General features: G+C 35.3%; 1 protein-coding gene across 6 annotated transcripts in view; it reads left to right on the top strand.

The window, feature by feature from the left end:
• The window catches only part of ZNF385D (zinc finger protein 385D), a 453016-nt gene that overhangs the window by 115278 nt on the left and 315106 nt on the right, over window positions 1-22632 (top strand). For 5 of the 6 annotated variants that reach the window (XM_085573190.1, XM_085573187.1, XM_021538112.4 and 2 more), the window contains one exon: window positions 5873-6151. In XM_085573190.1, coding sequence (XP_085429316.1) covers window positions 5873-6151 — 279 coding nt within the window. Of the gene's footprint in view, window positions 1-4651; window positions 4794-5872; window positions 6152-22632 lie in introns of those variants that run through there. The other variant, XM_085573189.1, reaches the window with a different exon arrangement.

The raw sequence follows: 22632 nt of genomic DNA, 5'->3' as shown, positions 1-22632 counted from the left end.
GGTGGCTCTGCTGCTTAGTCCTTTTTGCTGTGCGTTTATTCTGCCACAGCCATGATGTGCGGAATTGGCCGTTCACGACCTAAATCGCTCTGGGCTCTAAACCAGGAGCAGGTGCAGCCACGACCAAAGCAGCAAAGCTGCAGTGCTGGGATCATCCAGTGATAATGGGGTGTGGAAGAAGCCAAGGATATTTTATTTTTATATTCCTGATCCTTCCCCCTGGCTACTCTGCCCCCACCATCCGTGTTTAAAATAGATGGCAGTATGATGATTTTAGACTTCTCCCAGGAATACATTTCTACAGCTAGCATTTTATTCAGTGAGCTCAATTAAAGGTTGCAAAGGCAAGTTAGAACTCATGGGCTTTTTGGTAAAGGCATCACAAGTATCCAATGCAGTAGGGAGCTTCAAGGAACATAACATCAATAGGAAAACTTCAGCACAGAGATACCTGTTTTGGGAAGGGTTCTGGCACACAGTTCCACTCACGGTGTGAAGAAGAGTCTTGAAAGCCTGATGCAAAAGTCACTTTGCAACAGTGACTTACATCGACTGGTGATGTCCTGTCACCTGAAAGATATAACAACAAATTGATGAAGTTTGAAAAGATAAGATTCCAGTTATTACTAGAGGGTGTAGCATGCCAATAACATCCCCCAAATATGTGGAAACTGACAAGGTGATGATATTGATGAGTGATCAATCTCTTTTTTTCTCTTTTTTCTTTTTCTTTTTTTGAACATTGCATTAACAACAGTTTATTGAAAACAGCTGGTTTCTCTCAATATTTGTTACTATCTGTTGATACCTCAGAAAATTATTATTATTATTACCTGCTAAAGTTCTTTCCTTTTGATGTTTGGAGAGACATTATCACAGGCAGAGCAACATGCATCCCATCGAAATTGATATCTACAGCATAGACATCTGCAAATGAAGAGGAATTATTTTTTCTGACAACAAAACACCTGAGTTTATGCTTTAGTCTGCTTCGTAGTGCATAGACCTTCTTAGTGAAATTTAAACTGTCTAGGAATAGAGTCTGGGAATGAGTAACTGAAATGCAAACATTTTATATTTGATGATTGCTACTTAAATGTCTTTCACAATTTTGAAAAGAAATACTAGAAAACCATGAATGTTGTAATTATAACTTTGTTCTTAATGACCTGTTCATCTTTTCTATCCTTCAGCTATTATAGGAATGTATTTATTGTAGCAACCTGTTGGGAAGTAAACAAGGAGATTTTCTTTAAGATGTATAGAATCATAGGATGGTTGGGGATGGAAGGGATCTTAAATATCACGTAGTACCAAATATCCTGCTGTAGGAAGGCAACCTTCCTAGGCCAAATTATGCAAAGCTGTATCAAACTTGGACTTGAACCTGTCCCGAGATGGGGAGTCCACTTCTCTGGGTAACCTCTTCCAGTGCCTCACCACACTTATAATGAGGTATTTTTTCCCCTAATACCTAATCTAAGCACATCCTCCTTCACTTTGAGGCTATTCCCCTTTGTCCTGTCACTACAGGCCTTTGTGAAAAGTACCTCTTCAGCCTTCTTGTAAGCCACTTCAGGTACTGGAAGGTTTCTCCAAGGTCACGTGAAGCATTCTCTTCTCCAGGCTGAATTGGGTCATTCATCAGTGGCAGGACGTCTGCATTAAATCAACAGACTTAGGTACACAGTGGTCTCTGGTATTCATGTACTCTGTTGGCCTCTTGAATGTACCCAGTAGGTTTGAGTATTATGTACACAGAGCCAAAGTCACAGTGATTGATACAGTTCTATGCTGATAAGATGGTCTGGAAACAGAACAATTAGTTGTAGTACAAATGAGTAATATTTCCTTTCAATTTTCTTGAATAGAAAGTATGCCATTGGCTTGCAGCTAAGAAGGTAAGGATTGTTTCAGGGAAGGATGTGATTTCTAATCCCCTACTTTCAAGCACATTTTAGAAGAGAAATCCCCCAGGAAGTAGTTATGTTATCTAAGCCAGAAAACACCACAAACTGTAGCTGTGCTGGTTTTCCATATGGGCCAGTTTTCTACTTCACAAAGCTATAATGTCGTTCAAAGTTCATTTTACTGGTAAGCATCATTGAGCCAAAATTGAGTTCAGAGCCCCAGGGTAAATAAATGTAAGCGTTTATCCAGAGTGCTATTTAAATTGGCATGAAATTTTGGGATCTTGGTTGCCTAGTTTGCTCATTTCTAGTGCTCTGCAGGCTTCATTAGGGCCCCTAAAATTGAGAAGCTACCTTTCTTTTATGGGGAAAAAATAGTTCTCTGCAAAACTGATGACTTGAAAAAATACGTAATCTGTACAGTCGACATGAACTCTATAATATGATAGCAGTCAAAGAGGGTTTTTATTTAAAGCTTATCTACATATTATCAAGCCAATAAGACACTGATAAAACTTGCTTTTAAAGTTAAGGTTTTTTTACCCATATTCCATGTAATTTTCCAATAGGATGAACTAAGCCTTCTTTTCCTTGCCAATCAAAATTGCTGCCTAAACATTTTTACTCCAGATAATGGAAGGATATAATGATGCATGCCTGAACTGAAGGCCTCTTGCTTTCATGAGTTAGACTGCATGTGTGTTGGCTTAAACACTGGTGGATCTTTATAAGATTTTAAGTAAATGATTTTTTTTTTCCTGTTTCTTTATGAATACTATTTGGAGTGGTAAATTGTATTTTAAAAGTATGCCTTCATCACTTGCTATCTTAATTTACTTGTTCCTTAAGAAATATTGAGTAAGAATGACTCAGAATGTTTTAATCAGAAACTATTTCTCTTTCTAAAATATTTTCTTCACATTTTAAATTTTTTCTTAAATGGATTATTTTAGTAGTGCCATGTAATCTTGGCTTTACAAGTGTAAGTGTTTGTAATATGTCCCTTTAGCCCTTTAGCAGTGCCATTATATATTCAGAAATCACTGTGTATCTGTAAAGAAAATGGTGATGTACTGTAGTGTAATATATATTTCTGAAACTTCTTTTTGCCTAGTTGTTATCTAAACTCCAGTTATAAATTATCCCCTTCCTCCAGATTTCAGAGTGACATGGACAAGTGCAAAAATGTATTGCCGCTCTAATGATGTCACATGCTTTTCAAATCACTTATTTCCAAGGTGGAATTTCCTTATTATTTTATTGTGCTGTTATTGAGTGTGCATTTTGTAATTTTATTTCCTGGAATGAGATTGTAATGCAAGATAGATTCTATATGCCAAAGATTAGACTTTAATGGATTGGACTGTTTTGACTGGAATATTAGAAGGATGCAATAACATGCTAATGCATTTTATTAGGCTGCCAGCTTATGTGTGTAAATGTTTCAAAAGGAATGAGACATGCATACACATAGCATACAATGTTTAATTTACTAGATTATATTTGCTTACAAAATTGTACATCTTGATTGAAAAAGATGTTTTTTTTATAGTTATCCTTTGCCTATATGGCTAGGACTATAGGTCCAGAGATATTGTTCTTGTAATTTTAAATTCATACTGCTCTCTAGTGGGGAATGCTTTCAGTGCAATAGATTATATATATATGTATATATATATTCATATACAACATGCATATAAACCAGAATTACTGAATTGTTACTGGTATCTATACCAATTTGGTAAAACTAGTTCTATTGCGATAGCATTTAAATCCTTCTACTACTTTGATTAAAGACTTAATTTTCTAATTTAAAAATGTTCTAGACAGATGAACTTTGAACTGAAAAGTATTTCCAGCAAATTCCAGAAGGGCTGAGAAGTTGATAGATTTATTCTTCCTCAGGAGAAATCTCCTCCTTCCATTAGGAGAAATATGCTATAGGTCTGCTATTGAAAAATGTCAGATTTTTTTTTTTGAGCTCCTACAATCTTGCAATGTCTTTTGCTTTGGAATGAACTGTTTAGCCTGCTTTTTCATCTTTTGCTTTCAACATTTACACTCCTAGATTAAGAGCTGACTGTACACAGAAGTTGAAATAATATGGTCAGATCTAGTTGAGTGAGATTTAAATCTGCAGCAAGTGCAGGGGTCCTCTCAGACTGGAGTCTGTACTTTCTTAAATGAAATGTGGTTTAGTTAACATAGAAGAACACAAGGCTAATTAGATAGCAAGCAAATCTGAAAACTGAGATTGAAACCAATTTGAATATTGATAGACTTTAGATTTTCTTCTTTAGATAATTTTGTCTTTGTGGTTTGATTTGAGGGCAATAAGTGTCTTCAAATCCTTGGGAAATCTGTAAAAAAATTAAACTGATGAAATTTAAGTTATTTGAAGTTATCTGAAGAATGATTTGCAGCATTTTGTTGTAATCAGCCCCAAATCTGGAGGCTTGCTTAGACTTGTTTTAGACCCTGAAACTTTTCTGGATTTGGCATTAAATGTGGGATGATGGATTGTAAGAGAATAGAGACAGTGCTGAAGGCAATATTGCCCCTGAGGATTTGCAGCTGTGCTAATTACCAAAAGAGTAGGAGCAGCCTTGCCCTTAATAGGTCACAGCTGTGTCCAGTAAGGATGGGTGTTATAAAAGAGTGGATTAGCTACTCAAGAGGAGAGTTGGAAGTCAATTGGTTGTGCTGCTGTGAGAAGTCAGGCTCAGGTGGTTGTGCTAAGGATAGTAAGGGTTAGGATGTGCTGCAAGGGACAGGAAGGGTCATTAGGCCATCATGCTAGGGACAGGAAGAAGCCAGCTGTGCGGAAGAAAGAAAAGGAGTCAGTGTTGCAGGGATCTGCCTGTGAGAACTCCCAGGGGGAAGGTATGAAAGTCTTACAGTAGGATGATAAACTGATGGTCAGTCAATTGGTGCCAAGCACTTATGCCAACAACTAAAGACCCATTTTCTTGTGCAGCTGCAATAATCTTTTTTTGTCTCTAGGTTGATTGATTTGTCAATTAGAGGCCAAATAGTATCATTGTATTTAAAGTTGCAGTGATTTTGTCACTCAAAGTATAGATTAGATTCTTTGTCTAGACCTTCATTTATTCACTAAGTCTGGGTGAACAAGCACTTTAAAGATTTATATGGTGTATAAAGTCTCATCAAAATGCTAAGTTGGTATAACATTTTGCATTCCTTGAATGGTAAATTAGGTTTGCAGTACTCAGAGCATTTCTTCACCTGTACCATTTCTGCTCAATTTTAATCACAGAAGCTCACGGTTACACTGGTTGCACTTGTTCTGCAAATGGAATTATCTTCTTATTTCTGTAGTTTTTGCTGTCTGGTATTAGGTGAAACTAAACTAACTATCCTTCAATTATAATCCTGGGTGGTTAAGATAAGAAACTAATAACGTGTTTATTTGTCTTTGAACTACTTTACATGAGAAAGTTATGAAGTTATTAGACTTGGACTTGAAAGCAATCACAGGAAGTGGAGAAAGGATGGCTGGGGCTGCTAAATATTTGATAAACTCAAGGGTGAGGTCTGTGCATTTAAGCTTATGGAACTAATATATAAGGGGGAGGAGGTTCTTCTGTTAATTATACCTTCTCCCCCTTTTTTTCCATTGACTGAAGGATTGGTTTGTCTTGCATTTTTTCCTCAGCTCCTGCAGTGTTTTTACCCTTTCTTACCTAAGTTATCACAGGAGGTGTTACATCTACATCTGATCTGCTCAGCTTTGGGCACTTGGCTGTGAAGTTAGCTAAGTTACATAGAACAACTGAAAAAGTTGAACAAAAAGCAAAATATATGAGTGGAAATTCAGTGTTAAAATATAAAATGCAAAAAAATTATTTTCTGCCTTTTAGTGATTTGCAGATGTTGCTGTCTTTTCTGTATTATTTTGTGTTCTCATCAGTTTTCTCTCGCGTTTTTTTTTTTCTTCTCAGAAAATATGAAGAAGCCCTGGAGCCCTGATTTACCAGTTGATAACCAGTCATACAATTCAGATTTTACATCTCTCCCAGACCGAGAAGGTGAGAAAGAATTAGCAGCTGATGGCACTGAAGAAAAGAAGGAGAGAGAAAAGAAGCACACCAATTTCACTTTGTGTAATGTCTGCAACATTCAGCTAAACTCTGCTGCTCAGGCACAAATCCACTACAACGGCAAATCCCATCAGAAGAGGCTGAAACAGCTCAGCAATGGAAATCTCAAAACTGATACTGGTAAGCATTATAACATATAGATCTTTGCCATGTTTTGATCTGACAATTGTAGCAATGTGTTGATATATATGGATATAAACTTTGTTTTATTCAGACAACAAATACTTTGAAGTTAAAGCAAAGGCTTTTGGTGACTTTAAAGTGCTAGAGGTCATCCGTAGCATCTGGCAAATAGCTAAGCATATACCATCTGTGTTAGTACGAGAGTTTTCATTTTATATTCTGTTTACATAATGATTTTGATTTAGATACTTTCTAATTTCATTTACATTTTGATGGTTTTCAACATAATCAGTGATATTCCATATTTCATAGTCAACTAGAAAGGTTATCCTTGTTAGGGGCGCGCTTACTTTTAATGAATGTAAGGTGGTTGTGAAATAAATTGAAACAAGTACATTACACAGAAATATATTCCCAAACTCCTTTCACTTTAACTTGCTTATTCTGAGTTCAACCCACAGCTAACATAAGTTTAACATGTTTAACAATCATGGCTGAAGTGAAAAAGAGATGGAACAAAACTTTAATCCATTTCATTGGCAGCTTTGGGCAAAGCATTTTGTAGTAGGCAACATACTCTTCATCAGAGTGAATTGTGATCCCCAAAGAAAAACACATTTGTGGCTTTTTGTACTATGGCAGATTAGATAATAGATGATCCCTGACAGGAAAAAACAAATTACTGTGCTGCAGTTTTCTCAATTTAATAACTGGTAGTGCTCAACTTTTCTGTACCATGTATAGGGTTGTACTACATTCTTCTATCTACTTCTGTGTACCATGTCAGAGAAATAATTGTCTTAATACATTGTACTTAGGGCTTTCAGACTTTCTCCATATCACACATGTTGCTTGCTGTTTTTGTGCCTTGTGTTTCTTCCTACCACACCAGCAGAAGGATATGCAAACTAGCAATCCTTAGATAGAGCTTTATATTATTATTTTAATAGTCTCTGATTTGTTCCTGCTCTAAGAATAGGGAATAACATTGATATTTGGCCTAAGTATGTTGGATGTGAGTGCTTTTTTGTGTATGAGATGTTGCTCATTTCTGTAAAACAAATAACACCCCCATAACATTTAACAGTACAATTAAATTTGTCTTTAAGTGCCAGGTGGGACTGCAGCATTTGTCAATGTTCAGAGTTCAGACTTAGGAAAAAATGCTACTACCATTAGTAGGAGCTGTGGAAATGCATAAAGAAAGATTGATTTCTGAGTTGATTGAAGGTTCAATATGGTTATCCACAAATACATTCTCCATAAAACCAAATAAACACAGTGTAATTTATTGCTATCTTTGGTTAAGGAGGAATTGTTATTGTTATTATTAGCACAACAGTTTTGCTAATGATAGAAAGATTTTTTTCTGCAGTTCATTTTTCCACTTTAATCCATGATAATGAAAGAATTAGTAATTAAGCAATTCTGAATTTAGCTTCGAATAGCTTCAATCATGGTTCAACACTTATATTCCGGAGAGGCTCAAACTAACAGTATAGCAGCATATTTCTTACTTCCTCCTGAAGAATATTCTGTTATGTGTAGCTGCATCCATTTGTAGTTAGAAAATAGCTGATTGACTATCTAGCTCTCTAACAATTATTTTGGGAGTTTATGTGAAAGTTAAGGATTTTCAAATCTGACAGATCTTTGAATATCATCAATTGTAGTACTCCAATGAGAAAATAAAGTAGGGTAGAGTATAAGTAAGGGTTTTTTTACATGTCACCAAGTTCAGTTCTCTTCAACTGAATAAATTAGACCAGTATAAAATATTTCTTGCTAGAAGTTAGAACTGAATTATAACTGAATATTTGAGTCACCATTCTCCTTGCACTTTGAGTAGAGATATTGTCCCTTTTCTGGGGACAAGTATAAATCAGAACATGAGTTCTTTTACCATTATATATTTTGTTATAACTTGTAGTTCTGAAATATGGGCCATATTTTTCTGACAAATGATTATTTTGTTGATGAGACCCCAGCAAGCTCGAGTGGCATATGACCATGACTAAACAAATTATGACTTGAGCATTGCAATTTATTATGTACATGCAAATGGTGCTTTTTGAAGGTCATTGATGTAACTGTTAAACATGAACATTGTTTTCTCAATGTCTGTCAGGAGGATACTTTATTTAAGAGAATGGTGTTTCTTGTGTGGAAGTCAGATTGTCACAAAATAACTATTATGCTTGATGTCCACATTAGTGACATCATAATTCTAGAGACTAAATTCTGCTGTAAATTAAAAGTATGTAAATGTTCTTGTTTATGCATTATCTTCCAAGGTTTTATCATTATAGTTACTCATTATGTCTCAACATATAAATGAAATATCTGTACTATGCACAAGGAAACTTAATTTCTAAATACAGTGTTTCACAAAATGTACTCTGTTGTATAAGCCTTTACATTGCTGGATACTCACTTGGAACTAACATACATGAAAATGTTGGGAAAAATACTGGAGTTGTGATTTCTCATATTATTTCATCTCCAGATTATTCCCATGAAGCAGGATAGGTTTGTGTGTTCTGTATTATGAGGGGATAATAGAAAGGGAGGATTTATTAAAATGAAACAAAAGCCCATGTCTTGTTCCAAAGTAATTTGCAATGGACTGCTGAACAGAGGTAGGGTTCAGCTGTATTAACATTTGACTGTGTAATTAGAGTTGTCATGCTACAGTCATCAACTTCCAGCTGTGTGAAGTAGCTTTTGTCTGTAGGATGTGAATTTACGGCATTTACTATACTTGAATAAGTCTGCCTAATTTCATAAGGTAAGTTGCTTATGCACAAAGTCTGTTAACATCTGCAAATCTATAATCAGTAACTAATGTGCATTGTGGGGTTAAAAGCAGTGTTTCTTTCCTGCTCTGTTGGTATCTAGAGTGTATTTGAATAACCAGATATACTCTGAAAAGTTTTGTTAGTTGCTTATGTGTCTGTTTGGCAGCTTTACTGTACGATACACATGTGGTTCCTTCCAAGGGCAGAGCAACCTCAGAGCAGCACCCTGTGCAGCCACAAAAGGGATTTGAACCCAATGTTTCTTGTGTCATTACCTGCTACAGTGGTTTGTGATGACTTAACAGGACATAATGAGACATCAGCACTTCTGTTGCTGAAACCTGCTTGGGAGCAACACAGTTTTCTGTGGATCTTCCTCCTAATAATTGCCTTTTGTGTCTCTTAAAAAGACTTCTCACACTTTCCTCATTACACCCTAGAAAATATTCTTACCGGTGATATTTCTTTTTTTGCCTTTCTGCTCTCATGCATGCAGTGGAAAGGTGACAAAAATGTCAGTGGAGATTTTGAGTATATTTTGGGATTAAAAGCAGGGCAAGATACAGTTCCTTTCTGGTCTGCTGACATTGCACCACTTCTCACAAAACCTGCCTGGACACTGTGGGTAGAGGTGACCTCTTGTGGGAAATTGTTTATTCTAACCAGCATGAGCAAAACTTGCATCCCTACTGACAGAATGGAAAAATAACCGTGGATGCAAACATATAGCAGCACCAGTGGGAAAGCTGATGTTTCTAAAATTTTATGTAAACCAGAATTTCTTCTGTGCATTCTTTTGTGTAAATTGCTGAATCATCGTGAGTGAATGGGCATGGTTAGGACAAGACCTAAAACTGCTTTCCTCTGCAATACTTTTTACAATACATTAGAGAACAAATAAGAAAATAATGAAGGAGGTGAGCAATGTCACAAGATTAATAGAAGTCCTTACACTTTAAAGACTGAAAAACCATTATTCTTTTGAAACATAGAAGGCAGTGAGGAATTTGGTGGTGGTTTATCTAGTTCTCTAAATTCATAATCCAGACCAAAGGCTATCCAATTTAGTATGTTTTATTTGCTATTTTTTAAATTAAATCCAAATGCAACTTTTTTTTTAACTGCAATTTCATTAAAGCAAAATTTTGTTCTAAATAAAATAAATTTATTGTCTGACAAGGACATTGAGTACATGGAAAAAAGGAGCAAAAAGTATCACAATTGTATATATTTTTCTCCCTTGCTAATTTCAAAAACAAATCCCTTAGTTCAACACTTGATATTACTTTAGAATGAATAATGATTTGGTTGTTATGGTAATGAGTATTATAAAATATGCACTAAAATGAAATGTTTATTTCCCATATTTTATTCTTTTTTCAACCTCATTCAATAGTTGAATATGGTTTCCTACAACTCTTGACATGGCAGTTTCATTAAATCTATGCAAATTTTTTTGCACACTGGTTAGAGAAAATGTTTAATCTTTTGCGACTTTTATTTTGCATCTAAATCCTTACTTTTTACTAGTCTGTAGGTAGGAAATCCAGGTGATTAATCCAAGCTTCTTGCAGAGTTTCTGTCCTTGCACTTTTATGTTGCTGTTCATTTTCAGTCTCCATGCTGCCATTGCATTTTAGGCCTCTGCTGTCATGTTTTGTGATGATGAAAACTGACAGCTTTGAGGTAGACACATTCTTACTTTTAGGTGGTAAACCACCAAGTTAGGGCTTTGGGAACTGGTGTCATCTTCTCTTTTCATTGTGTTTGCTCTCCTATCAGAGGACTAAGAGTGGATGGGACATTGGAGAAAAGAGAAAGTCTTCAGAGAAAGTGTATATTTTCTTTCAGAACAGGTGATTTTCCATTAATTTTCTGGGATTCAAAAAGAATTGTCAGATCAGCTTGAGATGTCCCCGGAAATCACGTATCTAGCAAACACTTTTTTTGAATGTCCTATTCTGATTTAGAACTTCATAAATCTAATATGTATTTTCCTCTGGGTTTAAGCTTCTTGTATGTGGGTCATACATGCCAGTATCTTATAAAGCATCACAGCAGGTTCCTTCTGGGAATTTGTAATATCTCTCAAATGTCAAAGCTGGAGATTTTTGGACAAGGAGGACTGGCTAGGGGCAGTGTGTTGTCACTTCCATTGTTTCCAAATGTAAATCTTCCTTTTTATTTCAAAGCACTTGTCTATTTTCATCATATTCGTATTTCAGTTAGTGAACTAGTAACAGTTTCTGCTTTCAAGAGCACTTTTTCAAGCAATGCTTTTAAACCACCATTTGTATTTGCAGAATCATTTTTATTTTATTTGGAAATGCAATATCATGGTATAGGACATCATAGTTCACCACAAAGTTTTATCACAAGGTGAATGAAAGAATCTTAAGAGCCAGCTCACACTAGCCTAATGCATGGTGTTGATATTTCCTCTAATAAGCATCATAGGACCTACTTGGCTTTGTGAGTATATGAAAAGGAGGAATGGATGGTAAATGTAGCCAAACTCTTTACATGTGTGCAAATATCCATGTGGACTTGCTGTAGTTAGCTGTCTGCTATTACAAATAAATGCAAATGGACATTGCTAAATTTTAATACAAATCAGTCACAGGTAAAGTTGGTACTGTAACAAGTTGTGGGAAGGCTGTGGAGAAAGTTGGAGTGCACCTAGAATAAGTTCGATAATAGCATGCAGTCACATAGATAAAATATATTTTAGCAATTCTCCAAACATTCTTTTGTATTTGAGGGGAAAAATTCATAGGAGTTAAATAATTTTTCATGTGGTGTATCTGGCAATTGGTCCAAAGAATAGCACAACAAAATTTTAAAATAAAGTATGGAAGCTTATATAACTGTGACTTTTAATTATGGATAATTTTTCAGAAGTTGGGGAATATGTAGAAATTTGTCTAAATATACATGAAGTATTTTTGAAGTTCCTTACTGTTCATCAAGTGCACTTAAGGATATGCTTATGTTTTTTGTTGAAGTATACTTCTGGTTTCAGCTAGCAAATTCCTTTCTTTTCTACTGTCTTAAGTGACAAATGAATAAAATGTGCTGTAGGAGCTCATTATCAATCAAACTGTTCAAGGTGTGTGGAGAATCTCAACCATAAAGAACATCTGCCCAAGGTTTAAATGAGCCTCTAAGTGAAGATTCAAAAAGTTACAAAGAATTAAATTTTCTACCTGAGTGTAAGACTGCACAGATTCTCTTTTAATAACCCCTGCTGTATAGAGTGCCCTCCTTTTTACCATCTTGAAGCAAGATGCTCAGTAAATTACATTCATCCAAAGGACAGACGTGGGTTTTTGTCCAAGAGAAGTTCAACAGTGGCAGCGGAAACCAGTTTCAAAGTGGGTCCTTCTCTGCTGCCTTTTAGCACACCTGGAGAGGATTTTTGAGAGCTATGTGAAGATATGGAGGATGGAGTGCTTGGAGGTGTCCTCAACAGCACACAAATGCTGCTGTTACATGAAGATTAGGGGGTGAAAAATCTTCATCCACCATGTGCCTGCTTGGTGCATTTCATCTTTCATACTTACAGATCTTCCTCTGAATCTTCCAAATATTGTTCTGCCACAGTTTGCTTGTCCTATTTAGACATTTACAACCTCATGTTTTCAGACCTTTATGTTACTCCTGGGTGTGCAACTCTTTCTTCCATATTGAAAAATAGCTGCCCTTTATGTCCTCAAATTTGTGTTTAAAATACACTTGAAAAAAATGGGACATCTTTCTCTTTGAGCTTCTACTTAGCATCAGTATAGCCTCTTTCTAATTACCTTTTTTTCCACCTGTTTTTGTTTTTTTGTTTTTTTGAGGCTAGGACATGCCATACAACTTATCTGGATCAGTTTTTCTCTTTGCTTAAAAGATAATACTATTTTAGGCAAGTGATATTTTCATGTTTTAACTCTATCAGGAATATTGATAATCACTGCTAAATCAGCTGGATAAAGCTCTGTTACTCTGAGAGCAGTGTATGTCCATCTTTGTTGTTTCTGAGCTGTGTGAGGTGTTGGTCTGCCATTCTTTGCTTCTCCCTGAGTGTGGCACCATTCTCATTTCTGAGAACACTGGCATTTGATATGTATGTACAGATAACAAACTGTTGAAACCTGTTTTGCAGGCTCTCCATTTAGTTCTGCTTATATCACTAGGTCCAATATAGATTATGATGACCATGGCTTCCATCCAGACCTTCTCAGTAACTTGTCTTCTTTAAATATGGTGGGTTTTTTTTTCCCCTGTACTGGCATCTGGTAGGCAACAGATCTTCTATGTGTCATGACAACGCATAAAGTTTATCAACATTTCCTGGTATTAATTTCCTAACAAATAGCTTTTCCCATATTCAGTTGTTTTCTGGCTTCAAATATAGATCTGTACTCTTCAATGAAGTTATGAAATAATAATTTTGTATGTCTCATGTAGCATTAATTTTTAAAAGTTTTTAGGATACCACAGAATTCATGCAGAATTTTTGAGTTGCAACTGAGTGGAAGAAAAAATAGCAATTATTCTACGTGAGACAAATTTCACTAATACTGTCTTTTATTTATTCATGGCTTTTTTTTTTTTTTTGCCCCTCTGATTCAAAAATTACTGTCTTCCTTATAGTCATGCCACTGAAATCTTTAGTTAACTTCTTATCCTCTGACATATTTATCAGAAGGGGAAATATCTCAAGGTCGGAGATTTAAGACCAGTGCCAGTAAAATTAGCTCCAAAACCTGTTGATTTCAAGAGGAGGGAAGTTCCTCTCTCTATTAGGAAATTAATTAATGATAGTTATGGTGGCTCAGTACAAGTCATTGAGGAAGTACTAATTCTAGTCTACAGTTTGGCTACTGTGGGAGCGAGTTAATCTGTGTGATGTCATTCCTTTGTTTCTCACATTAATGATTCTAGGTTAGCCTGGCTGGAGTCCCCATGCAGACTGCATTATACCTATATAGACATAATCAATATTTCCTCCCAGTTTTTCCATAAATATGAAATTAGAGAGCTGGAAAGATATACTAATTGTAAGCACAGCAGCTCATGTAATGTTTGGTAATACTTTGTTATTACTGTTTAGTAAACTTTGCTCTGTAATAAAAGTTAAGATTTTTAAAATACTCATTTAGAAACTTTGTCAGGATAGCATGTATTTAAATGTAAACCCTCCCTGTTTGGGATTATGTATAATTTATTATACAGACAATAACAACTTTTTGGTTATAAAAGCAACATTGGATGTTCCTTTTTTATAGGCTTTATCAGCAAAATGATTATTCAATTGGAACTGAAACCTAGACAGAATCTCCCTCTGTGCTGAATTCTAAAATGTTGTAGAAGAAAAGAAAAATTAATAAAAATAATATTGTGATCATACATTGTGTGGTCTTTAAGCAATTTAATTCCTAGTAAAGTATAGTGAAAGGAAAACTAGAAGTGTAAAAAATATTTGCTTTGTTATTTTGACTCCAGTTCGTTAGTAATTTTGTTAATGCTTATTCAGAAATTGAGTTTTCTTCTGTTGAAACTGTCCCATTTGGGAACACTTAACAACTCATCTGTCCCTTTTTGGCAGACAAAAAGGGAAACCTCCATTCCTACCTTTGATTAGTCCTCATTCTATCTCAAAAGAAGTAACAAGATTGTTTAAAAGTGAGTAAAAATTTCTTCCTTCCACTTTCATTTCTGTTCTCAAACTCAGCAAAGGTTTGAACCTTGACAAGTTGCTTTGTGAATGGATGATTTTTCCACTTGGCAAACATAATAGAATTTTGCATTTTTTTTGGTCCACAATCTTATCTATTCTGACAATGTCCTAGATTTTTTGTAGGTTATTGTTTTGATTTGCAGTTATTTTGAAGTTATTATTATGGCATCATTGTAAGGGAGTGAATATGGAAGAACATCACCATGATGGTCAGGTTCCCTGAGCATGTGACTCACAAAGAGACGTTGACAAGGCTGGTTTTATTTCCTGTGAAGAAGGGCTCCTGGGGGATCCTTTTGCAGTCTTCAACTTCCTTGTGGGGTTTTAGGTAGAAGATGGATGTACATGAAAGGGCAAAAGGGGAGCATCACAAATTGCAGCAAGGAAAGTTCTGGTTAGATATATGGATACAAACTTTAGTGCAAAAGTGGGTAAGCACAGGAATAAGTTGGCCAAAGAGAATGTGGAAATTATTCTCTGGAGACTTCAGGAACTCAACAAGATCTAACCTTGGAATTATTTCTGCTTTGGGTAAGAGGTTAAGTAAATTCCAGAGATACCTTTCTGCCTGAATTTTTCTAAGGTTCTGTAGAAAATACTGGGAAAACTTCAGTTTTAAAGGTTCAAAGGCCTACTTGCTTGATTTACATCAGGCAGGACCTATATATATATATAACAAAAGGCTTAGATTTTTCTTCATAGCTGTGTGCTTAAAAGGGAAAAAAATAGCCAATAAAATTCCACTGAGAATGTCACGGTACTTATGGTATTTGGCAGAAGCAAAACAAATACAGTAAATTCTGTGTTCTGTGAAAGGCTCTGAGATGCAAAATAAGCTGTCAAAGCCTTTTTTACTACCTTTATTTTTTCATTGAATTGCCTGTACCATATACTCAGAACTGCTGTTGATCCATGTCACAGTCTGTCTAGTTAGAGATTATAAAAGTAAAATTCTTGTCCTCTAAAAGAGGCAACCTAGGAACAAAGGTGCTAGCATACATGGATCTTGTTTTTAGACCCTTATTTCTGTCATTAGTGGTGTCAAAGGGAATAAGAGATGCTGCAGGATGTAGTAAAGAACATCAGATACCATCTTGTTCAATGATGTTTTAAGATACATGTCATCTTCATAGCAGGCCAAAATAAATAACCTTTCAAACTTGCTTTTTCTTAAAATAAATTAGGTTTTAATCTAAACCATTGAGGATTTCAGCAGTAGACTGTCATGTAAACAGTGGAGTGATCAAATAGCTCCTTAGCAAAATTAACCAGTAATTGATGTTGAATTTGTTTATTGGTTTTATTTTTTGGTTTTGTGTGGTGTATTATTTTCTGACCAATCACATATCATCATGAAATTAAATTATTCTTAATTGAAAACTACTTTTTGTGTGTTAGGGTTTGTATGGTTTTCTATTTGCACATCAGTAAAAGAGTATTCCTAATGTTTTAAAATCTTGATATTTTAAAGAAAAAGCACTGTCACAGTAATTCACTGTATTGTATTTGATTTTATCACTGATTTTTTTCATGCCAGCGACCCTTGTCAAAACCAGATGAAATATGCTTGAGAAAGCCAAAGAAAAGATCCTGGAACTGTCAGGCTTTAAGAAATATATATTATTCAGAGTTTCAATGTTGTCATTTAAAGACTTTTTACTGTGAAATAAATTCTTTCAACAATAGTGCCAAGCCTCTCTTCTCTTAGGAACACTCCAAATTAAAACATCGTGGAAACAAATAATGTTACAGCTAAAGAAAGAGCAACTAAATTAGCTTATATTTGGCATAGAACTTTCAGCACTATTCAAGAAAGAAACATTTTAGTTTTACCCATGCTTTAATTTCTTTGCAGGCCAGAAGAGTTTATGTTGACAGATTGACTCTTAATTTTATCTCTGTGGGGCTGTATATATGTTATAAATTTCAAGTAAACCTCTGCAGGAATTGAATTTTTCAAATGGTCCAGAAAGTTGAGTTACCTTTCTTCTAACTCAGTTTTTATTATTTTTATACACGTGCAAATTTATAGTCCAGAAAACCTGCTCTTTCACAGTGTGAAGTGTTTATATTCTTTTATTTAGTAAAGTCAAGAAAGCTCGTCAGACACTAATATTCATATTATGATACAGCTGATATAAATCAACACTTAGTAAGAATAGACATTATTATTTCTGCCAGATCTCTATAATTATGTTAGTTGTTGATAGGGTTAATGAAACATATTTATATGCAAGACTTTTTTTCCTCATAGAATATGGAGTGGTATAGCTCCTATGCAGTGCTATTAAGATATCCTTGCTATATTGTAGTCAAAACTTTTATTCTTTTCTGTAGTCACTCTTTTTTATTTGGAGAATGATTTTCATAATATTGCTTTCTTCTTCTGCTAACTTTTTTTATCCACTTTTTGTGGATATTTTTATCCACTTTTTTAAAGTCCACTTTTTGTGGATAATTTTATGTAGCGTCATCGCAGAAAGCTTGAGTATTCAACCTTATCTGATCCCCAAAGTTACCGAGAAAGAGACTTGTCACCCTGACTTACTGTTTGTGGATTTCCAGAGGATTTCTGGTTAATGTGTTCTGACAGAACTCTCCATGCTCCACAGTTCACCTGCTATAGATGTTATGTTCAAATGTGCTGGCTGAAGCAGCATGTGCAAACACAAAATGGCAGAGCTGGTGAGTTAATAAAACAGTTTCTTCAGAGAGACAAGGAGAGTATGAAAATAAATGATACCTGCTTCATCCTTTGTATTCCTTTGATAATAAAGCATTTTGCAACATGGTTGAAATCAATGCAGACAGAAATATATACACAAAGCACAGCAGGATTTTGAAATGAGCTCAGTTTGTTTATTTTGTGTAAAAATGAACCTAAGTCTCCTTTTCTCTTGATATTGTGCGAGGCTGAGAAACACCCTCTGTGACCCAAAGAAGCCCTATGGGAAAGACAGCATATTAACCATACTGAGGGCACTAATCCAGCCAACAGCAGCTTTGTACTAGACCATTTTGCTGTAACAATGAGTGAGGTTAGGCTCATACTGTTTAATCTCACAGAAAACTTCAGAAGGCCTTGGCTCCTGTGCAGAACTGCTCTCTTTGGTAGTAAAATGCCCTTCACGACACCCTGTGAGCACTCTGTGAGGGGCATGAGCTCCTGAGCAAACTTAAATTTCTGTTAGAATGAAATGAGGAGACTGGCTAATGAAGGGAGTAGTAGGATTTGAATGGGGTTGGTCAGTTCTTTTTTTCCTGAATTGAGCAGAAAATTAGTAATGAAAATTTGTTTTTATAGGATAGGGTTAACTGGCAGAGGTAAAAACAAATATAGGAAATTATTACAATGAGTAAATAAACAACTATGGGCATAACTGCAGAATAGGAGAGGCAGTGTTTTTCTTGCAAGTTGAAGTAATTGAAAACTCGACAAAACTTAGAATATATTTTGTTTCCTGACCATCTTGAAGCCATTAGGTAAATTAGCATAAATTTCCATAGAATTTTTATGTCACATTAATTTGAATGCCTGGTACATACATTTCCTACTCAGATGGTGGGCTCCTTCTGCCAGATGCCGGCAGGTTGGTGCAAATTGCCCAGCAGAAGTTGGAGTGTTCTTTCATTGCAAGATGACAAAGCAAAAGACATATGCACGAACCCAATACTCTCCCCAGATCTGCCACTCTCATTTCTTCCTCCATCTTCTTCAAGGAACCCTGGGAAAATAATTAAAGTCCTTATCTGAGGAAAGCTTCAGTGAAATGCTTATCTGAGGACTGCTTGATTTTGATTTTGAGGTTAAAGACTTCAAAGTTCAACTGTGGCATTTTTGAACTTTCTGGATTCATTGATACTTTAATTTTATGATTTGTTTTTTTAAAATCCAGACTTTGAAAATAATGCTTCCATGCTACAAAAGTTAAAAAAAATTCTTAGTAATTGGAATTGTGTTTTAAGAAAAGAAATTTCTGCATTGTGTTTTTTACCCCATATATATAGTAGCAAGACAACACAATGCAAAACCAACCTTCACACCTGACTCAGCACAAGAAAGGTTTATCCCAATTTATTTATTTTTTTAACACTTAAGTGTTGGAATCCTCGATGCTGAGAATTTTATACTTTCTGTGCTCAAAGGCACAGAGCCACAAGAGAACACTGCATTTGACCTGAGGTCATGGAACAGGCTTTTAAAATTGATTAATAGTATTGGGATTATGGGTGTGTTGTTGGTTAGAGGTCTGTAATATGACAGAGTGGAAAACGTAGAGTTTTGAGATTTTAGTATATAGAAATAAATATGAAGATGGAGGTTTTAGGGTGGAGGCAGGTTGTTCTTCTTTACCTTCTTCTTCATGGGTTTGGGCGATGTTTTGTGACTGGACAGAAAAGTCTGCATTGTGGACTTTGGGGGATCAGTTATTGGCTTAAAAATGAAAATAATCTAGGTTTCCTTTCTTAATTGGATAGTTTACTTTTAAAAGATCCTGTAACAAGAGTTAGCTGTTTTGTGCCTTGCTAATGAAAAAGCTGCCAAACTCATGGTAGTGAGACTGTAACATAGGTAAGATATAATAAACACCTGAGTCCGGACATGAACGTCTCAAGAGCCTTCAATCCTGACCTCAAGAAACCAATACTTAAGTACTGAGCAATTAATCACATATTTCCTCTGTGGAATCCAGGTCTCCTTCCACAGAAAGCCTCATGTGCGCCTTGGATTTTTTCTTATAGAAACATACCTCACTCTTTGTACTTTACTAGAAGAAAAAGTTTCTTATAGTATGAAAAGACCCATAACATATTTTTGTGTTGCAGTATCATCAGTTGTTCTTCTGTCACTAGTTTAATTAGATCTTGATGGAATCTTTTAATACCATATGGTAATACTGTATTTGCTGTGTTGCAAGTCCTTTAGATGGGGATTCTGTTATCCTTATCACTGTGTAAGGTAAAGGAATATGAAGACCCTAGAATAATACTATGAATAGCACAAAATAACTATGGCATAAAAAATTAAAATTAAGGTTTATTGCTTTGAGGTTGTTGGTTTTTTTTTTGTTTTTTTTTTTTTTTTTCCCTAAATTCACCTGGTAATATGCAGCCATTTTTCCGCTTTGCTTTTCTTTGTTGATGAACCTTGGCATTCAGATATAACTTTCTATCATATTAAATTACAAACAAGTAATTCCCTCAGAAGCTCCCTTTCAGCTTCATTACAAACTCCTTGTATGAATACTGAAAGTGTTGGCAGCTGTATTTTCATGTTGTTTATAGAATTGCTCAGAAGTTTACAAGCATTTTTTATTCCTTTTCTTCTTTGTGGAGATCAAAGCAACGAGGTTTTATTGTTCAGTGCTTGTTAACATACTGGACTTAATATTCCCACAGGTATGGTAGATTCTAACATCTTTGGCTTTTTGCAATTAGTGAAAAAAGCCCTGGTGGGTATTTAATTTACCTGGCAGCGCATTGGTGTTTGAAGCTATTGCTGGCAAATTCTGGAAGGGCTCTTTCTGAGTAAATGCTTTGGGCCTTGATCTGTGATTTTTTAAATGCCTTTGGGAGGTGAGATCAGATGCATAAGAATGTGATTGTGTTTATTTTTTACATCAATCTCACTGCTAGAATCCTTAGGGATTTGCTGTATCAAAGATATTTATGAGAATATTGCCCTTGGCTACAGTTTGAAAGGGAGCAATGTAGGACAGGGACAGATGAAGGGTAGGCAAGCTGGTGACTCTGGTCTTAGAGAATGTTGAGAGTCTCCTAGGTCTGGATACCCTTTCTGATGCACAGCACTCAGGCAAAATAGCAGGGTGAGCAATATTCAGCAGTCACATTTCCACTTCAGGGATTTGTTTGTGTAGTACAGTTCCTGAATGTTCATAATTTCAGAAACAGCAAAGCATGACCAGGATTAATCATTCAGTATATGCTGTTGTCCGTGCATGGCATCATCTTATTTGGAGAGCAGGATTTTCAGGCGTGTGGCTTATTATCTTTAACCTTTGGTGTGAAGCAAATCTTGGTTATTTGGGCATTTGAACTTCTGTGTCCTTTCAATTTTCCTGCTTTAAAGGGAAGAATAGGGCAAGAAAATGGCAATAACATGTGGCGGGTTTGTCATAGCAGTTCCTCAGCATGTCTACATTTAGGATTCCCTTGAGTAATAGGTAATAAAAGTGATCAAACAAGCATAAATAGGAGAATTTTAAAAACAAGTTGTAGCTGGTTTTTTTTTTTTTAATTGAGAATGTATTGTTCTAGTAATAACAAGAAATTATTTACCTTCAATTCAACCAGAGATTGTGATGAATTACAGAGAATTGTTGGACTCAATGATCTTAAAGGTCTTTACCAACTGAAATGATTTTATGAACTAGCCAAAGTGCCATTTAAACAAATTAAGAAAGCTAACATTTATATTAATGTTGCTGACCAGAATAATCCCATAATCTGTTAGTAATATACATCTGCTGATTTATAAAAGTCTGTATACTCATGCATGTGTGCACACAGACACAGGCTTTTAATTAGTTGCTGAGATAATTTATAAATCTCTGCCCCTTTAAATTTGCTGATTGAAAAATGAAGAATTCCTGCCCTTTAAATGTTCAGCTTTCACAGAGGTTACAGTAAATCTCTTAATCTCCCAAGCACTTATTCTCCTCTGTGTTTTTCACAGACATTTATCCACAGGACATTCATTTCCAATCTGTATTTAAATCCAGGAATAACTATGTGGGCTTTGAGCTATCTGCTTTCATGCACTGCTAATGGGCTCTACACACAGGCACCCTGGATGAGCTGTGGGGGAGAAAAAAAGAGATTCAAGCCATGTTCAGCTTCTATTTCAGCTTCAGCTGAGCCTCTATTTATTTTTGGTGAAGAGAGCATTAAAGAAAGCAATTATTTGGGGGTGAAGGAAGGGCAGAAGATATCCACAATAAAGGATTTATTTATTCTGGCTTTATGGAGAAGACCAGTGTATCAGATTTTCAGGCTTATAATGGAACATAGTTGAATTTATCTGCTGAATGAGGTGGGAGGATTTGAAATATATACTGGATTTTTGTCAAATACCCTTAGCACTTCTTTTCATGTTTCTTACGGAATTTGTAGTCCAGAATCTTGGATACAAATAGTCATGGATTCACACTGTTTTGTAAATACACAGGAACTTGGAGTAGCATGTTTTCCCATTACTCAGAAGATACTTTGCAATCCCTATGCCGAATGGCCCATTTCTGAAAGAGAAATGTAATATTAATATTATGTTGTAAAAGAAAACATAGAAGCATAGTGTTCTTTGAAGTAATTACAATGAAGCTGCCTCTTGACCTTTTGGCATTTTCTCTCCTGCACATCAAAGAATTTGTTTCAGTTTTATTCATACTGTACTTAGGGAGGGAGATTGAAAGAAAATGTGCTGAGGAGACCTTTAATTCTGCATTTCCAGCTAAATTAGCCCAAATTTGAAAACTATGCTAAGATATACCCAGAAAATTGTGTGGTATTAGTCTTGAACATAAATCCTTTCAACAACATTTTTCTCCTTCTGTTGTTTTGTTCCTATCCTATTTTCCTCTCCAGCATCATTCTTCTCATTGTTTCTCTTCTCTGTCTTCATTCTATGAGCCTTTCTTCAGAGTACAAATCTTTCCCCTTTCTGTGCAATGTATTTTCTGACTGTTCTTTGCTAAACCAGCTTTGTTTTGGTATTATAATAAACATGCTATTTTATCAAAGAAAACTTTTTGTTAATATGCTGTCAGATTTTTGTCAATAACTGCTAGATGAATTTCTTCTTTCCTGCTTATAATATTAGATATACTTCCAGTATTATTAGTATAAAGATTTGGAGGAATGATCATTATTTTCTGGTAAATGTGCTTAACTTTTGAAAAGTTATCTTTGAAAATATTCTCATTAGAGAGTGA

This window comes from Lonchura striata, chromosome 2 (assembly GCF_050655825.1).
Source record: "Lonchura striata isolate lonStrDom1 chromosome 2, ASM5065582v1, whole genome shotgun sequence".
Lineage (NCBI taxonomy): Eukaryota > Metazoa > Chordata > Aves > Passeriformes > Estrildidae > Lonchura > Lonchura striata.
This window is presented reverse-complemented; position numbering and strand designations above follow the sequence as displayed.